Genomic DNA, 17922 nt, shown 5'->3' with positions numbered 1-17922 from the left:
GCCTAAACTGTATCTTTTCCAAATACTAACATTTCGAACAGATTTTTTTTTTTTTAAGGAGCATTTCGAACAGAAATAGCCCGCCAAATATTACAAATTATCGTGTAGTAATTTGCTGAACATCAAAAGCCAAGTGTAAATTATTGTCCAGGACATCTCCAAGACCAAACGTGCATACAATTCTTTAACACATGTAGTCTAGCATAAATTCCACACATGTGATTCAATGAACAACAAAATTCCACACATGTGAACCAACTAGTTGGCCCTTCATTCAAATTTTGGATGAAGTAGCACCATAATCCAAAACCTAAAACTTGAAAAAGATGCTACATACGCTTTTTATCTTTTAAAGAATTTATCGTGCTAAGAGAATAGTTGAATTTGAACATAATATTTATAAAAGTTTTTTTATGTTCAATCAGTTTTGGTAAAGGGAAGAAATTATTTTATTTTTTTGGTAAAGGGAAGAAAAAAAATATTTTTGAAGCTTAAATAAGTTTTTGTCACTATAAAAATTTCAAGTTTTATTTTTAATCCTTCTAAAATTCTTCAATCAGTTTTGTGAAAATCTTTTCCTTCATGACTTCTGGTGTCTAATTTTAATTAAAGTCATGTGTAACCTTCGAAACACTAACTTTTTTTTTTAGTCATGTTTAATACATTATAAATATATTTTTTTTAGGAAAGTACATTATAAATATATATCTTGTAGAAATTTAATTTTTTTAACAAAGAATGATCAAATATGAATTAATAATTTTTAGTGCTTAAAAATTCTAAATTTTTGTGAGAAATTTTTAAAATGTAATAAATCGGAAGAAACATGATTCTAGAAACGATAAAAGGATTTGATAACGTAACTTATTAATGAGTTTCATGCTCTGTAAAAACAAGTACCCAACTGCAAGAGTACTTGATATATGTGGAAGTGGGGGTAAAATCTCTACAACATTCGTTTTATCGGGACATACGTGCAAGGTCTTTAAAGCACGGTCTATTTTAAGAATACATCTAAGAAAATAGTGTATGTGCCCTAATGTGAGAGATAAAGTTTAAGACTACGAGTCATCCTAGTAAAATATAAATCATACTCATTATACAATGGCACAAGTTGGAAGACACCTTTATTTATGTACCATCTTAAAGAAAATATTTAGTTATTTTTAACGTTAAGTGTGGTGTTGTTGGAACATATACGAGTACGCTATTGTGTGGCTTAAAAAATGCTATAAGTCTCATATAGGGGAGATTTCACACAGTACTTGTGTGTATATAATGGAGGTATGATACTTGGGATGTGCCCTTAGGGGTACACATTTTTTTAGTAAAAGTGAGACAACAAAATCAATATGACCACCACACACGCTGCATATATTTAACTACAATTTAGTTGTCTGCTGCGATAAGTGGTGTTAGATTTTTTTTTTCAATTCTTTTTAACTGAAAACTTGTTAAGATTATAACGGGGACTTCGAATTATCAGAGACGACCCTGCATAAGAATCACATAGATATACTGAACTATCTATTCAAGAGTATCGTTATGTTATGGTCCTATGGACTAAATTGCATTTTGATGTTATAATAGAGTGAGGTTGCTAAGATCAATCTCAAATATACCTTAGTTGTAATATTTTATTTTATTTTATTTTATTTTTTGGTCTATAGACGGGATGTCAAACACCACTGAAATTGACACACACAATTATAAGATTCCATGACTAAATTTGTGTGGAAGATGCTCAACCTAATAATATGAACATGGTTAAACTAAGTCTTATATACCTCTTAATTGATTCTTAATCTAATCCAAGACCTTAAAAAAAAACAAATTTCTCATACGATACATGTTTTTTCATGTGTGGTTATCTTTAACGTACTTTTTGATAGTACATAATCAGAGGTATGTTCAACCTAAAAATCAAGTATTGACCAGGAGCATCTTTCTAGAATGCTTGATTTCCATTTTCCAATTCCATATTAAGAATATTTCTCCTCGCCTTGAGTCGATTTTAAGATATTTGTAATTTTTTACCCAGTTAGATGAACAAGTAATATAGAAGCACTTTGGTGCACTTCATCATAGCTTTGGTTCCTAAATTCAAAATAAGAGATTGAAATGCATTATTTAGATTTTAAGGGAAAATGACACTAGATTCATTCGGGCAAAAACGTATCGACAGTTCATTATTAGTTAATTTTTTTTTTTTTGAAAGAATTATTAGTTAATTATTATAGACTAAATAAACAACCTTCAACTAAAAATTGATTATGCTTAACCTTAGCCGAATTTAAGTCATTAATCTCATACGACTCCATTTTTTTCCACAGTTCCTTCATGCCGTACAGAAATCTGATTTGATGTCTTTTCTGTTCGGTTAGCCATACAAAAAAAACTGGTAAGATTATTTCATAAGTATCACTCATGTGATAAAAAACTATAATAATTTTGATATATTAGAGCTCGAGTTTAAACTCAAGTTCTAAAGACGAATCATGTAATTTTCTTTTTTAAGGAAAGGTGTTTATTTACAACATTTCATTTATAATAATTAGGGGTGTTCGCGGATTCGCGGTGCGAATTGTTTCGGTTTTGAAGTTAAAAGTCATCCGAACCGCAAGATAAATAAGTATGCGGTTTGGTTTGGTTCAGTTGACTTTTAAAATATAATCCAAACCAAACCAATGCGGTTTGGATTGGATCAATTGTTGCGGATTTTTTAGACAATAATTTTTTTTTCCTTTCAACGTTAAAATCAAATTAAAAAGCTAAAACACAACATATTTTCAACAATGAGTAAATAGACAATTACCCCCCTAAAATTGTAAGTTTCGTCAATTACCCCCTGAAATTAACAAAACTTCAATTACCCCCCTGAAATTGCACAACGTTAATCAATTTACCCCCTCCGTCAAATTTTTCTGTTAGTGAACACGACGTTTTGCAAATACCCTCCTGAAGTTTTGCACTTATGTGCAAAATGCCCCCCGAACTTGAAAATTTATATATTTTTTGTAATCCTTCACTCAAAAGATATTAAAGATAAATAATTAACATTTAACTTTAATACTTTAATCTCTACAAACCCCCTAAATGTTAATTCATAATAACACATTGTTCCTTTATTACCATGCCATTCTAGCATTTCAGTACCTATATTTTAAAAGTTTTAAAGCTAAGTAATTGTACATGTTGTAGACATCTTACAAACATGTTCTCCTCCCTTTTAATTCTTGTTCATTTTAACAACTTTTTGTACATTTTACTATCTGTTTCAGGCTTGAAAACATAATTTGCAAACAACAAATATTTAACAAGTAGTTGTTAATGAATATGTTGGATGGATATGAGAAACATGAGAATGAGAATACTGGGAATAGTGAAGAACATGTTGAGGACACTTCAATGGGATCATCACATAGGTGCTCAATATCCTTTGATTTGAATGAAGAAGTTATTAGTGATGAAGATGTAACAATGAGGAGAATGATGAGGCATGTGATCATGAATTAATGTTTAGGAGTTTGTAGAGTTTAAAATATTAAAGTTAATTGTTAATTGTTTGCCTTTAATATCTTTTGAGTCAAGGATAAGAAAAAAATATATAAATTTTCAAGTTCGGGGGGCATTTTGCACATAAGTGCAAAACTTCAGGGGGGTATTTGCAAAACGTCATGTTCACTAACAGAAAAATTTGACGGAGGGGGTAAATTGATTAACGTTGTGCAATTTCAGGGGGTAATTGAAGTTTTGTTAATTTCAGGGGGGTAATTGACGAAACTTACAATTTCAGGGGGGTAATTGCCTATTTACTCTTTCAACAATATTTTAAATTTCATCCAACATAACAATTTTATTTCTATCTAACAATGTTCCCAACTACGTAGACCAAATTAAAACGTGGACAAAAAGTAATCCTATTTTGTAAGAAATTCAAAAGACTAAAATTTTAATAATTCTCTAAGAGTTCAAGTAGCACATAAATACATTTTTGATAGAAAAAGCAAAGAAGAAAATTAACAGGAGAAAATAATGTTTCATTTTATTAAAGTTTCCATTGAATTTCTATGAGTATTGGTTTAAATGATATGTATTTAATTAGTGTTTTTCTTATATTGCGGTTTGATTTGGTTTGGTTCGGTTGGTAAAATTAAAACCGCAAAGCGAACCGAACCATGCGGTTGAGTAAAAAAATGATTCAAATACATCCGAACCAAATGCGTTTTTTTACGGTTTCAGTTTGGATTGGTTCGGTTTTGAACACCCCTAATAATAATACTGTTAATACAATTTGGAACATCAGAATAAATTATGAGACTAGCTGACAATGTGGTCCCGTTCGCAAGGACATGCGCAACCACATTTGTGTGTCGCCTATTAAACTCCACCCTAAAGTTTGTAAATTGTGTGAAAAAAGATTCCGACGTGTTGTAATAACGTGGCCAAACTCTGTTACATCTTGACGAATTGAGTTGAAAGCATCTGATGCGATCTTCGATCTACCACAAAATCCACATTGTCGAACTGCATGTCTGTTAACCATTATAATGCATAAAACGATCCAAGAGCTTCTCCGACTTCAATTGCATGCTTATGAGACAAACTCATAGTTTTAGCGAGCACATATACACCATCTTCATCTCGTAAACATATACATATGCCAATACGGTTCCATGAGGAGAAAAATGAAGCATCAATGTCACACTTTATCCTATCCGAGTCGATGTCACACTGTTTGAGCTGAAGGATTAACTGGACCAAATCAACTGTCGATTCAACCATGTAAGCACAATGAGGATGGAAAATGTTGAGTATCATTATCCATTGACCAACTCAAATGGAAGCGTCTGCTTCACATAAATGAAGCTCAGTAACGATGACGACGTTAGGAACATATTCTCAATATTTGGTCAACACAGTACTAAAGGAATGCTCGAGTTGGATGCTTCCTAGATTAAATCTTTTGAAGATATTCGAAAAAAGTTAGGTTTGCATGGAAGAACCACATGAAGAAGTTAGGTTATCTGATTTGTGATCTATTATGTTGTATTATTATGCTCTTGTAGTAGATGTTGTATTACCATGTTGTATCATTATGTTGTTGGATTAAAGTTTAATGTATGTTCTTATTGTTGTTGTATAATTTTATTTAATTCATGAAAGCTTATGAAAATGTTGGCAGTGAAGTTTTCTACTTAGTGTAAGGATTTAGTAGTCTCTTTGAGAAAATTCAAAAGGATAAAGATAACAGGTTTTCTATTCTACCTAGTAAGATATGCAAATTCTCACATCAAATTCGTTCATATAAGGAGAACGATTACAAAAGGGAATGTGCTCCAAGACGTTTTGAACTTGATCATGCATCTCTGTCAACTGAAACATGTCAGTTGACATGGTAGTAATACACTTCAATGCCATCATTTTCATAAACTTCTATGAATTAAATGAAATTCTACAACATAATACTACAACATCCTTAGAGAGAATGACATGTTAGGTTTCCTTAATTGTGTTTATGTACTATAATTGCCCGATTTAAACAAAGATGAAATAAAACTATAAATCATCATCTATCATTTTCTATTGTCTTACAACAAATGGAAAGAGGTGGGTTTGTGTTTTGGAGAAGTGTGGGAAGTGTTGTTGCTACTCTGATGCAAGTTAGAACGCAATGACACTTAATTGCGGTTGGGGGAGAATAACAGTTAACTGCCTCTATGACCATTTTCGAGGTGTTAGAGAACAATTTTTGAAGTGAAAAGAGCAATTTTCTTTGTCCTATTCCTAAAAAGGGCTAAGCCCAGTGGGTTAAAGAAGCAAACCCTTGCTGAGACACTCGGTATGCAAGGATTAGTATAATTTAGTGGTTGTTTCTTTTTCCACCCTATAAAATTTTCACGCAGCATATGAACTTTGGATTTTATAATCAGAACAACTTTAAACGTCTTCAAAATCACGTTAAAACACCTTCAAAAAATTTCTATTTTTTTTAGATTTTATAGTTCAAATAAAACATGCGAGAAGAAAGAAGGGGGAAAAAGATTATTCTACATAAGTTCCACGACTCCATCATCAATTGGCCTTTTTTTTTTATCTCTCACTGATGTGATGTCGAAGATATTATTCTACATGCCATTTTGCTTCTGATTTGACTTATCCTTCTTCCTTAATATAGGTTAACAACCTTCATCGTTGAAAGATTTATGTAAGTCACCATGAACCACATACACTCAGCAAAGGTAACCACTAATCTACCAGTGTGGTGCACATGATAATCATCACTGGACCCAGTTATTTTATGTGGCAATTTTTTGGTCACATATGAATTAACTCCAACCAGAATCCAATGCTTTACTTTGAGTCTTAGTGATGTACCATTTTAACTATTTTATTCAGTGAAGACCAATAATCCCATTAGAGCAGTGCTGATTGATTCAGTACACTTTGAGAGCACAAGTAAAAAATATAAGCATAATTCATTCACTTAACTCAATTATAACTAAAATACTGGTATATCATATGACATGATGATTGGCCACATCCAAAATATTCAAACATTTAATGACATTCTAGTGTTTTAAGAAAGTCACTATACTTTCATAACAGTAACTATTAATGCTACAAGATTGTATATGCGAAATTTACCCCTACTGACATATATTTGGTTAAGCTTGTACATCAGGCTACTCTGCACAGAAGTATAAAGCAGAATCAATCTTTGTGATCCAGTGGAATGTAATGCTCATTCTTATAAAATGAACGTGACTCATCTAAACTGACAACATAATTTTACAAGTAAAAAAATAAGCAAGTATATAAGTTTAAACAATGACGGTAATTGCTTATTTTTTTCCTGAGTCTATCTCATATTCTTATAAAATATACTTATAAGATGGCTCTAAGAGAGCTGCTGCCTTCTGCCTGTTTCACGTCCCAGCGGTGCTGGTTTTTCTGTGGCAGCGCTGCTGTGCTGCTGTCATGATAGTCCAGCAGCTGTTGCGGCTGTTTTCAGGCAGGTACGGCTGCAGTTTGGGGTGTTTTTTCCTTATCCTCGGTCGGTTTTTGGTGGCTATTGCTTGGGATGCTTGAGGCATAGCTATGGGACTGAATTTTGGTGGTCCGCCCGCACTAGATTTCAGAGTCATAGCTTAAGCCATTTTGGAGTGGTTCTTGGTAGTTTTTGGTTTTTCAGTCTTCCACCGTTCTTCTCGTTTTGGAACTTGGGCGATTTTACGCCTATAAGCGGCATCCTTGTAATTTTATCTGTCACCGTTTCTTATCGTCTTGCGAGAGTTTCGGATTAATAATATTTGCCAATTCAAAAAAAAAAAAAAAAAGAGATGGCACTATGAGAAATACAATATCCCTCCTCTGTAAGGATACATAAGTACAAATCTCAGCTTAAAATCATCAGCAAAATTCTAAGCAGCCCTAATTCAATCCCCGCTGAGAATGATTCTTCTGCATCACGTTAATGTTTTAAGTCTTCTTAAGCCATAATGTACATAAATGTAATATTATTCGATATTTAAAACACAAAATTGCGCCAGGAATAATTTATCTTAATATTTTGTATCAATGTAGCCCTTTATCTTTTTTTTTTTCCTTCGTGTTCAATCAATCCTTTTATATCTACAATCAAGTTACTCAAAATCGAATTTGACCATTCAAAAAGGTAAAGTGTACTCTCAATCCATCAAAATAGCATTTAGGTTACATAAAAATAACAGTAATTTATCAAGATTAACATTATATTTTCAGTTTTAAGAAAGTCACTAAACTTTCATAACAGTAACTATAAATTAATGCTACAAGATTGTATATGCTAAATATGTACTACATTGTATCAAACTAACTAGAGCCTATCAACAAAGATATGATCCTTAACACTGATAATAACAATTCAGAATGGTGTTACACATTACAAATAACACATCAGCTACATTGATACATTAAATTATTTAGTACAACATACTCTTCATTTTTTTTTTAATTATTCTCTTTGGCAACAACATCCCTCTAAGTTAACTACAACAATTAATGCACAAATCTTAATCCATAATAACTAAACACATACACACAGAATTGAAATTTGAACCTAACCTTAAACCTAAACATCACTCACTCACTGTCACTGTTATTGTTATGGTTGCTATTGTTGTTGTTGTTGCTGGTTACATTGTTGTTGTTTTGATGATTACTTGTGTTACCATTAACATTAACACTTTTTCTTCCAAGTTTCAACTGTGAAATCTCTACCTGAGTTTTCATGAAAAACTGCATTCTCTGCAACTCCAAATCCTTAGCAAACTTCATCCTCTGCTTCTCCATCTCCACCACCTGCTGCAACTTCGACGTCTCCGCTTGTTCATAAGCTTCACCAAATTTCACAATTGCCTGAGTCAATTCCCTCACCGCACTTCCCCAACCTCTCCCCTTCGAATTTGAATTCATCACTTTCGCTCTCTTCCTCTCCGGTGGTGGTAAACTGTCGCTTGACACCGGTGACAACGCTTCTTTTTCAGATGAATTATCAGAAGAATTCAGCTCAGAAACGCGTGGTCTGAGCTGAATCTTCTGATAATTCAACTGAGCTTGTTGAATATCTTTCTTCTGAGAATTAGCTTGATTCGCGCCTCTAGCTCCAGAGGAGCGAATACCAACAGGAATTCCTAACGGAACTTTCTGCTGTGACAAATGACTGTTTCCAGTATGACTGGTACCGGAAACACCACTAATCTTGGCAGCTGGACCAATTAACTGATCTAACCGATCATAAAACCGCCAAGTGCTGGTTGTAACACCGCCGGAGCCACCTCCAGCACCGATCTTAGCTTTCTCCGATTTATACTTCTTCTTAACCGTATCAATCCGATTCTTACACTGAATATCAGTTTTCGGAGCTTTCAAATAATCACCTCTTCCATTAACAATCTCCGCAACCTCTTTCCAATGCTTCTGCTTCAAATTCCCTCTGCTCAATTCCAAATACCTCTCTCCCCACGCTTCAATCAACACCGCCGTCGCTGCTTCGCTCCAACAATCCTCCCTCCCTCCACCGTTGCTTCCACGTGTCGTATTCTGAATCGGAAGCGCTAATGCATAGCTGTTCGCCGCCGGTGCCGCAACCGTCACCGAAATCCTACCGATCGCTCCCGGAGACGACACCGGAGATGGAGAACCACTCGCCGGAGATGGATTCGAGTGGATCGAGTTAACCGAGTGGATCTCGTCGTCGTCATCCATAACCACTGACCGCCGATAGGAGAGAGAAAATTGTTAGAGAGAGAAAGTAGTTATAGAGAGAGAAAGAAAGAAGGTAGGGTTTTTATTTATTAAATTGTTTAATTTTTTGCCGGCGAGAATCATTACACCGACGCCTTTTCGTGGTTGGTTTTGGTTTATTAAATTTTTGTATTTTAATTTTTGGAAATTGGTAACGTTTTTGACGGAAGAGGGTGAGTTGACGGTGACCGTCGACACGTGGATGAAGATAATAGAAGGAGGGATTACGTGGAAGAATATGATTGGTCTGGATGAAAACTCCGTCACCGGCCTGGTTTTCACGATAATCTCTAAGTTAGTCACGTTTCATTTTCCGAATTACCCATCAAATCTGTGTTTGTTTTCTCCGGCGATATTCCGAATTTACCCTCCTCATTTATCATGGTCTAAGAAAATAAAATGGGGTAATAGTCTCTTTGGTCCCTGAAATTGTAATGAGTAGTCAAAATAATTTTTCAATGTATCAAAACTTCAAAGTAGTCCGTGATTGTGCATTTTGTTGGTCAAAATATTCCTTAATGTTAAAATATTTCGTTAATATTGTCATATTAGTCCTCCAATATACTTACTTATTGTCATATTAGTCCTTACAAGTACATGTTTATTATCATTTTAGTCCCTATATGAAAAGAGTTATTGTGAACATTGAGAGGTTATTTTAGTGTCAAGAACTATTTTGACTAACAGAATGCACAATCAATGACTATTTTGAAATTTTGATATAATGAAGGACTAAAATGACTAATCATTACATATTGAGGAACTAAAATAAATATTACCCCAAAATAAAATATGCTTTTTGTTTTTAAATTGTATAAAAAATAGATTGATTATTCTGAGAGATTATGTAGAGTGGAAAACATTTCATGGTGTTTTAAAGATATTGGTAATTAATCTTAGTTGTTGTTATTTACTAAAATTGAATTTGATTTTTTTAATGGAGGAGGGTAATATAGGAAAATGAATTGTAAGTTTGTCCAAAGTTTGTAGCAGTATGGTGTTTGGACTTTGTATTTTAGATTTTTTCACGTTTCCATTTCAAATCTTAAAAGAGAAATGAATTCATATAAATATAAATAGATGTACGATTTAGTAGTTTTGCACTTTACTAAAGAAATACCTCTTTTATTTTATGTTGACATTGTTTTATTAGTTTTTACCTCTTCTATTACTGATGATTAGGTTTTGGTGGCAGTAATCAAAATCTGAGTTTTGAAATTGCCTGAAAACACGAACACACATTGAAATCTGGCAACACACACCCATGAATGACATGAATTGGTGCTGTTGAATTTAAAGCAAGGAATGATTTGAACAAAATTGAGGAAGTTGTTCATTGCCAAAAAGGGATTAAGGTTTAGGGATGGTGAGAAATACTAAACCTATGAAAGACAAGGACATGGATGCAAATAATGTTAGAGGTCAACCTTAAAATGCGGTTCCAAATTAAATAATTACAAGTTCCACAGAAAAAGGAGAAAATGGAGATGCGGGGTATCGAACCCCGTACCTCTCGCATGCAAAGCGAGCGCTCTACCATGTGAGCTACATCCCCATGTTGAAATCTTTTCATTCTCTTAGATATATATCCTTTATATGTAAAATCGAAATGTTACATATACTGGTAAAGAACGTTCTTTGTAGTAATCAATTATTTTGGAGCTATATGATGCGAGTGGAACATGGTATTTAAAATCAGCATTAACTTAATATAGTCTAGAACTTCTTGCTTTTAAGAGCTACTATTTTTCTGATTCTGCAGGTACCTTTTCAACTCCTATGGCCAACCTCTCCTTCAATTCTTGGATCAGAACAATAAAAACTAGCCAAATTAATGAAGAGTACAATTGTAAGACACAGGCATTAATGTTTGATCCATCAAAATAAAAGGACTATCTTGGAGGGGCAAGTAGTAGGTGGTTCACACCATTTATTTTTCATATGCAGGGGATATTAATGTGAGTGTAAGGTCTAGTTGAAAATGACAACAAGAAAATCATGTCAAGTCGATCAGAATTGACACTAAAATATATTGCTCCTCCATAGTAATAATTTCACACATTTTCTCATATAGTACTTTTATCTTATCTCTGTTGATTTCCCTATGTGTTCCATTTCCATCTATTGGCTGCAAAATATCCAAAGTACGATTTCAAAATAACATTCCATTGATGAAGTCATTGTTACTCCTAAAACTAATTAATACTATTTATTTCCATTGGAGAAGTGAGAGCTGAGAACATATCTACCGTTTAAGATGCTTCTAATCATAATGAGATGGTGGAGAATGCTTCAACCTAGGCCAATTGCAAGCTTCAGTCACAAATTTCACAAAATGATAATCATAGAATGCTTACATTACATCTGCTAAAAAATGAATTTTCTTTACACTCTTCAAATAGAATTACTATTTTATATTGCATTGTTTTTAAGGTCATAATTTTCATGTAGTTAGGGATTATCTGTTTGAGAGTAGAGTCCGTAATACACACTAAACATTTTGGCCTATTTATACAATGAAATTTGTATTACAATGAGCATTTGTTGGGACTCAAATTGAAAGAAAAAATATATGGAGGAATAGCCTTGAATACAAAGTTACAAACCAATTGAATTGTAGCATAAATTTCAGGCAGCAAGTAAAAGAGGTTTTTTTTAACAACAAAAAAAATATATTAATGGAAAGGAATGAGAAGAGTACAATTAATATTTGATCCACCAAAGAGAAGTACAAGGGGTACTCGACCCATCAAGATACTAAAATTACTTTCTAGTAAAGAAGACGGATAAGATGGTTCGAAAACCATTCATACAATATACAAAGACCCCCCATTCTCCTAGCAAGAAGCCATTTTCAAGAAGAGGTTTAACAACAAAAATATAATAAACTTCAAGCTTCATTGAGTTCCACAAAGATTTCAGAGTACATGATCCATATTTACAATAGTCAAAAGCCAAAAACTTAGAAAAGAAAATGAGAAGAAAAAAAAAACCAAAATCATATATACAATTTACAAACACTCTGCTTATGATTTTCTTGCTACTCCTTTACACCCTCAGAATCTCATGAAGCATTGGCTCAATATGCTGCGACAGACCCCATCATTTGAGCCATTTAGTTATACGTACTTATATTATTTCATATAGTAATGTACATATCTTATATACATATATACATATTAATATATATAACAGCAGTTAGATGCCGAATGATGATGTTCAATGCAAAACATCTTCCTTCCTCTATCACTCAACAACGATCCAAAGCACTCATAATCACCCTGCAATATAAAACATTAAGAAAAGTTGGACAAAAAAATGGGCATGAAAAATTCAAAGGCCACATCACATGAGTATTTTTTCATGGCTGAATTTAAAACAAAAATATGGAAAATAGATAACCAATCGGAAATATTCGGACTTCGATAATCGGAGCTCTCCGATGGATCCCCCGATGCTTTTCTCCTTGTGAATTTCTTAAAATAACCGCCTGGCGTGTCCGCTGCAAAATAAAAAATAACACATTGGAGTTTAATAAATGACATAAACTCATCTAGCTTTGATAAGATTAAGAGAGAACAAAATTTAATTTTATACAATTCATATACACACTAAAAGTAAACATTTTTGTATACCGTCAATCATCAAAAGCATTTGTTTTGAATCATAACTACTTATAAAGTGATACATATGATTGACTGTGATTTGTTGATAGTGTAAAAAAAATCAATTAATAATGCTTCAAAGTTAAAGAAATTGTTGGCTTGAGAGACTATGAGTTGAAGAAATTGAATTTTTTTAAACTGGTATTGAGTGAATGTGTTCATCCCTCCATAAAATGGAGCTAAATAAGAAAGATTCATATAAATTCCTCTCCCATCCTCTCTACTTTTTTCCTCATTCATATAAGAAAACACTTGATCCAAGAAAGTAACAAACTTTGTAACACAAAATAAAATAACTAAATTTGTCAAAATATCAAAGTTTTGTTTTGTTTTTTTTGTCAAAAAGAATCTCTACTTTTTTCCTCATTCAAATAAGAAAACACTTGATCCAAGAAAGTAACAAACTTTGTAACACAAATAAAATAACTAAATTTGTCAAAATATCAAAGTTTTTTTTTTTTTTTTTTGTCAAAAAGAATCAAAGGTTTTAGAGGTTTTTTTTGTCTTGTTTCACAGAAATTATTCACAATGCTTCCTAATATCAAGCAACTAGTAATTATTATAATTTAAATTTGAGTATGATATTTGGATTTTATTTATTCATCAATAATATTGTCAAAAAAGTAACATCTGTATCTTTTCTAAGTGTTGTTAAATTACGGGACAAAACAAAGATTCAATACCTTCTCTTACAAACAAACCTAGTACAAACGAAAAACATAAAACATGCAAAAAAGAGACAAGAAGAATACAATAACGTACGTGTATTAGGGGTACGAGGTGTGGTAGCAGCAGAAGAAGAAGAAGGTGAAACAGGTTCAGAAACGGTGTTCCTAATAATCATAATGCTACGAGTAACAACAGGAACATCATCCTTCACCGGCGGCAACCGTACGCCGGAGCTAGCAGCAGAAAAAGAGTTGTACTTCCGAAGCTTACCCAAACCTGTTTCAGGTGTGGGACCCGCCAACGTTTCGTCCCAAAGTTTCTCAAGAAATCCCATAATAATGATGTTATTATAACTCAAATTATTAACACAAATTAAAAGGTTTAAAGATGAAGGAAGGGACGAAACGATTTGAAAGAATTTTATTACTTTTTTTTTTTGGTTTTTTTTTTAATTTTTTGTTTGTTTGTGTTTGGTGGGGTGTGATGGTTACTTAAGGATTAGGATGAAGAGTTGATAAGGTTAATTGAATTATTAGTATTACTATTGACGGCTAATTATGACAGCTTGTAAACTTAGCTCCGGCTAATTAGGCTATCTTCATTTCTAGCCATTAAATTGATTTACTCATTGCTAAATCAAAATATTCATTTTTCTAGCCATCAAATTGATTTTTACTCATTGCTAAATCAAAATATTCATTTTCTATATATTATCTCTTTGACTATATTGGCTCCTTACTAAATTTATAGATTTTTGTTTTGCTTATATCTAGTAGTGGTTCGAATTAGACTTTTGTGATTTTCTACATGACACATTCTGATCGAATATCTTTATATTAATAGAGTATCTTTATATAATTATTATGTAAATATTATTAAATATTTATTAGGCTCCTTAAAACTTGTATATTTATTAGGTAGAATTGGCAATGGTCAACGACAGTATGAGTCTTCATGAGCTAGAGCCATGAATAATATTGATTTATTTCTATTTAGTGGCTTATCAATTCATGTACATGATATACTTCAGTCTATCCCTTCAAAAAAAAAAAAAATTACTTCAGTCTATCAATACGAATCATGGCTCATGAAAGCTTATAATACACCCTTGATCATTGACAAAATCTACCTAATAAATATACATGAAGATAAATAATATTTACATCAATAGTGTAATAATTATATAAAGATATTGTATTAATATAAAATATTCGATCAGAATGTGTCCTGTTTCTTTTCCCTTTTTTTTTAGGGGTTCATTTCCTGGTTTAGTGAATAATGAATTACTTGTATTATCATATTTTGAAATGGATGGTCTGCATAACAGCATTTCCAATCCCAAAAAATATAATGCAGTTTCATTTTTTCTGGTTAAGATAGCATTTTCAATTCTATTATGCATAAGTGAAATAAGTCTTGCACTATGCACAAATTTATTTTCATCATTGAATCAATAAATCTCACAATTGGATCAAATGAGATATCTTGGTTGTTATTAGTATAAAGGAAAAAACTTGCAACATATTTTGAAATGTGATATATTGATCAAACGGTAGAATAAACTTGTGCATAATGTAAGACAAATTTACTTGTGCACATTAGACAAAATATAATTGGTATATCTTGATTGTTATTAGTATAAAAGAAAAATATTTGTTTGTTATTAGCTTCGTATGTAAAGAACAAATATATACCATGGAAGCGTTTATCTCTATAAACTACACACACTTAAAAAACATTCAACAAAATTATGTTTGACATCAAAAAAATTTAGACACTAGATAGGTAATAAAAATTCTTCCTTCTAGAAGAGCAAGCTGCAACTGCAGGGCTTAATCACTAGCTAGTGAACTTATATAAAAATCAAATAATGAAGTACTCCCTCCGTCCCATATTACTTGACCTAGTTGACTCCGTCACGTATGCCAATGCACAATTTTAAACTTAAGTTTCTTTAATAATCTAGTAGAAAAAATTACGAAAATTTGATATTTTGAAAATATTAATCGAGACGAATCTAACAACATCTTATATGCTATATTTTGTTTTTATATATTAGTAGAAAAATAGAGTCAAAGCATGTTATATGAATAGTGCAAATATTCTAAATAGGTCAAGTAATATGGGACGGAGGGAGTAACTAAGTGAGTGAAGAGTGAGCCTAAGAAAAGAGCCAAGCCAGCTGCAACTACAACTCAGATCCACAAAAATGGGAATGATGTAAAAAAAGAAGACCAGGTCAGTCTAGTACCAAGAAAATAGAAACATTTGGGGTCCCATTTTCATCATTAACGAACCTTTTACAAGTTTACAACATTTACACGTCAAGTGGATAAGATCTCACAAAATCTCATCCCACCTCCACGCTATCCTCAAACAACACTAAGATGTAACTTACTTGTCATATTTGGTATGAGATTGCCTCCAGCTTTTTGTATGTGTTCTACTGTAGGGGTGTGTATTCTCCCATCAAAGAGTAATTTAATTTGAATGAAGAGTATTGGATGAAAGGGGGAGAGTAAACAAAAAAATTTCTTCAATAAATGAAGGAAGCTATGAATATTTTTAACAATAAACTAAATGTGAATAAAATGTTATATGATATTTTTTTTTAATCAGGTATTTCTACGTGCAACTACAAAAACTAATCTTTCGATTTGAATACAACCATAATGAATGACAAAACTTTCTCAAGAGATTTAACATTACGACATTTTCAGAGCTGAATTCAAACTCATGACATCTGATTAAACCGAAAGAGATATCTTATCATCGCATCAAACTCTTGGTTGTTATATGATTTTTTATCATGTTTTGTATTCAATTTTTTAAAATCTTAAACTATTTATTGAACGAAAGACTTACGCTCCAAAATCCTTAATCCAACTAAATCCCAAGAGTTTTTCTCCTATCATTTAGTCTTTTTTACCTTACAATTATGATGAAACACCATTCGTACATGTGAGAGACCCTATGTCAAAAGAGAAATGTTATATGTACAACCATTTCATGACAACTTTTGAGCAAGTCTCTCTTTGATACTCATATTGTGTTCTCTCTCTCTCTCTCTCTCTCTCTCTCTCTCTCTCTCTCTCTCTCTCTCTCTCTCTCTCTCTCTCTCTCTCTCTTCTTTTTTCTCTCTATTGTCTTTTACCAAAAAGAGGAGAGAAAAATAAGGTTGTTCCAAAAGTTGTCATAAAATGGTTGTACAAATATGATTACTTATGTCCAAATGTCTACGATCTGAAATACTACTATGACGAAAACTATCCATACATGCTACATACCTTGAGTCAAAACGTCCTCTAGATTTCACAAAAATACCCCCGTTAGGATTATTTATTCTGAATTACATTTTCATGTATTTCGGGTTATATAATCTTAATCGTGTTTAACCAATTTTTTCAAAACAACTACATAAATATTAAAATGGCAGAAATGAAAAAAATGACAAAAAGAGCATAAATTTAAAGAGACGTGATACAAATTATGAAGAACTGAACACATTTCATTATTCGATAAATAATTCATATAATACATTTGCATTAATATAATGCTTATTACAACAAAATATTATCCACTTAATACTAAATAAATTTGTGGTACAAGAAGATGGAGGAGAAAGAGAGGAAAATTTGCCACCCCTCTCGCACATCCTCAAGAGGGAGAAGATGGGAATGCTGACAAAGTGGGTGAATGAAACTCTTATGAGCTATACGAATCGCAGATTTTGACTAATCTTTGGTGCAAATTTGCATAGAGGGCCATCACCCTTTGACCACTCATAATGTCCTTACAAGATGACATGAACCTTTGTATGAAAGACCAACTGTGGAACATTGGCATCATACATTACTCATAGGAAATGGATGAAAAAAAATTATATAATGTGAGTTGGAATGAGAATTTGTGAAGAATGAGTTGGTATTTATAGGGGTAATACATATATAGAGTGTAACGACCAATCAAGGTAAGGCAGTAAATATTGCCAATTATGTTGATCAGTCTAGGGAAAAAAACATGTTAAATGAGTCTCAGACCAGGCAGACTTGCTGACCAAGCCACCATTCACATTCTGGACTGGTTCAAATTATATAATTTGAAATCATTCTCAAATTATTTTAGATTATATAATCTGAAATGGTCACATTATGTGTCAAAATTTGTACTTTGAAGGGTTTGAGACATTTATGATTTTTTAATCCAAACCAGTCAAGTGCATGTTTTTTGTGTGGTCCACATTACACAAAAAAAAATCTATAAATTGGCGTGTTTGGTTCATTTGCAAATCACATCAGAA

At 32.4% G+C, this 17922-nt stretch overlaps 2 protein-coding genes and 1 non-coding gene across 4 annotated transcripts; all 3 read right to left on the bottom strand.

The window, feature by feature from the left end:
* Positions 1-7868: 7868 nt before the first annotated feature.
* Positions 7869-9406, bottom strand: LOC146897304 (trihelix transcription factor ASIL2-like). The gene has a single exon (XM_085732020.1). It carries the CDS (start codon positions 9247-9249, stop codon positions 8125-8127), a length of 1125 nt encoding a protein of 374 aa, XP_085588146.1. The 5' UTR covers positions 9250-9406; the 3' UTR covers positions 7869-8124.
* Positions 9407-10770: 1364 nt separating this feature from the next.
* On the bottom strand, positions 10771-10843 carry TRNAA-UGC (transfer RNA alanine (anticodon UGC)). The gene has a single exon. It is a non-coding gene; the product is annotated as a tRNA-Ala (tRNA).
* Positions 10844-12167: 1324 nt separating this feature from the next.
* LOC146897302 (Dormancy/auxin associated family protein) lies at positions 12168-14088 on the bottom strand. 2 transcript variants are annotated; one of them, XM_085732018.1, is made up of 3 exons: positions 13716-14088; positions 12691-12790; positions 12168-12569 (listed from the first exon to the last, which is right to left on the bottom strand). In XM_085732018.1, the coding sequence occupies exons 1-3, from the start codon at positions 13954-13956 to the stop codon at positions 12539-12541; spliced, it is 372 nt and encodes a 123-aa protein (XP_085588144.1). In that variant the 5' UTR covers positions 13957-14088; the 3' UTR covers positions 12168-12538. The 2 variants fall into 2 exon arrangements, with proteins under 2 accessions (XP_085588144.1, XP_085588145.1); XM_085732019.1 differs by having other exon boundaries at positions 12710-12790.
* Positions 14089-17922: the final 3834 nt, after the last annotated feature.

This window comes from Medicago sativa, chromosome 8 (assembly GCF_051527215.1).
Source record: "Medicago sativa cultivar Bolivia chromosome 8, Bolivia_mono, whole genome shotgun sequence".
Classification (NCBI taxonomy): domain Eukaryota; kingdom Viridiplantae; phylum Streptophyta; class Magnoliopsida; order Fabales; family Fabaceae; genus Medicago; species Medicago sativa.
This window is presented reverse-complemented; position numbering and strand designations above follow the sequence as displayed.

Bases quoted from the DNA above. Each gene is read 5' to 3' on its own strand.
- LOC146897304 (XM_085732020.1), bottom strand. From the start codon at position 9,249: ATGGATGACGACGACGAGATCCACTCGGTTAACTCGATCCACTCGAAT.
- LOC146897302 (XM_085732018.1), bottom strand. From the start codon at position 13,956: ATGGGATTTCTTGAGAAACTTTGGGACGAAACGTTGGCGGGTCCCACA. The intron at 12,791-13,715 runs GTACGTTATTGT...TTTATTTTGCAG, and splicing joins ACCTCGTACCCCTAATACAC to CGGACACGCCAGGCGGTTAT. The intron at 12,570-12,690 runs GTTATCTATTTT...TTTATATTGCAG, and splicing joins AGTCCGAATATTTCCGATTG to GGTGATTATGAGTGCTTTGG.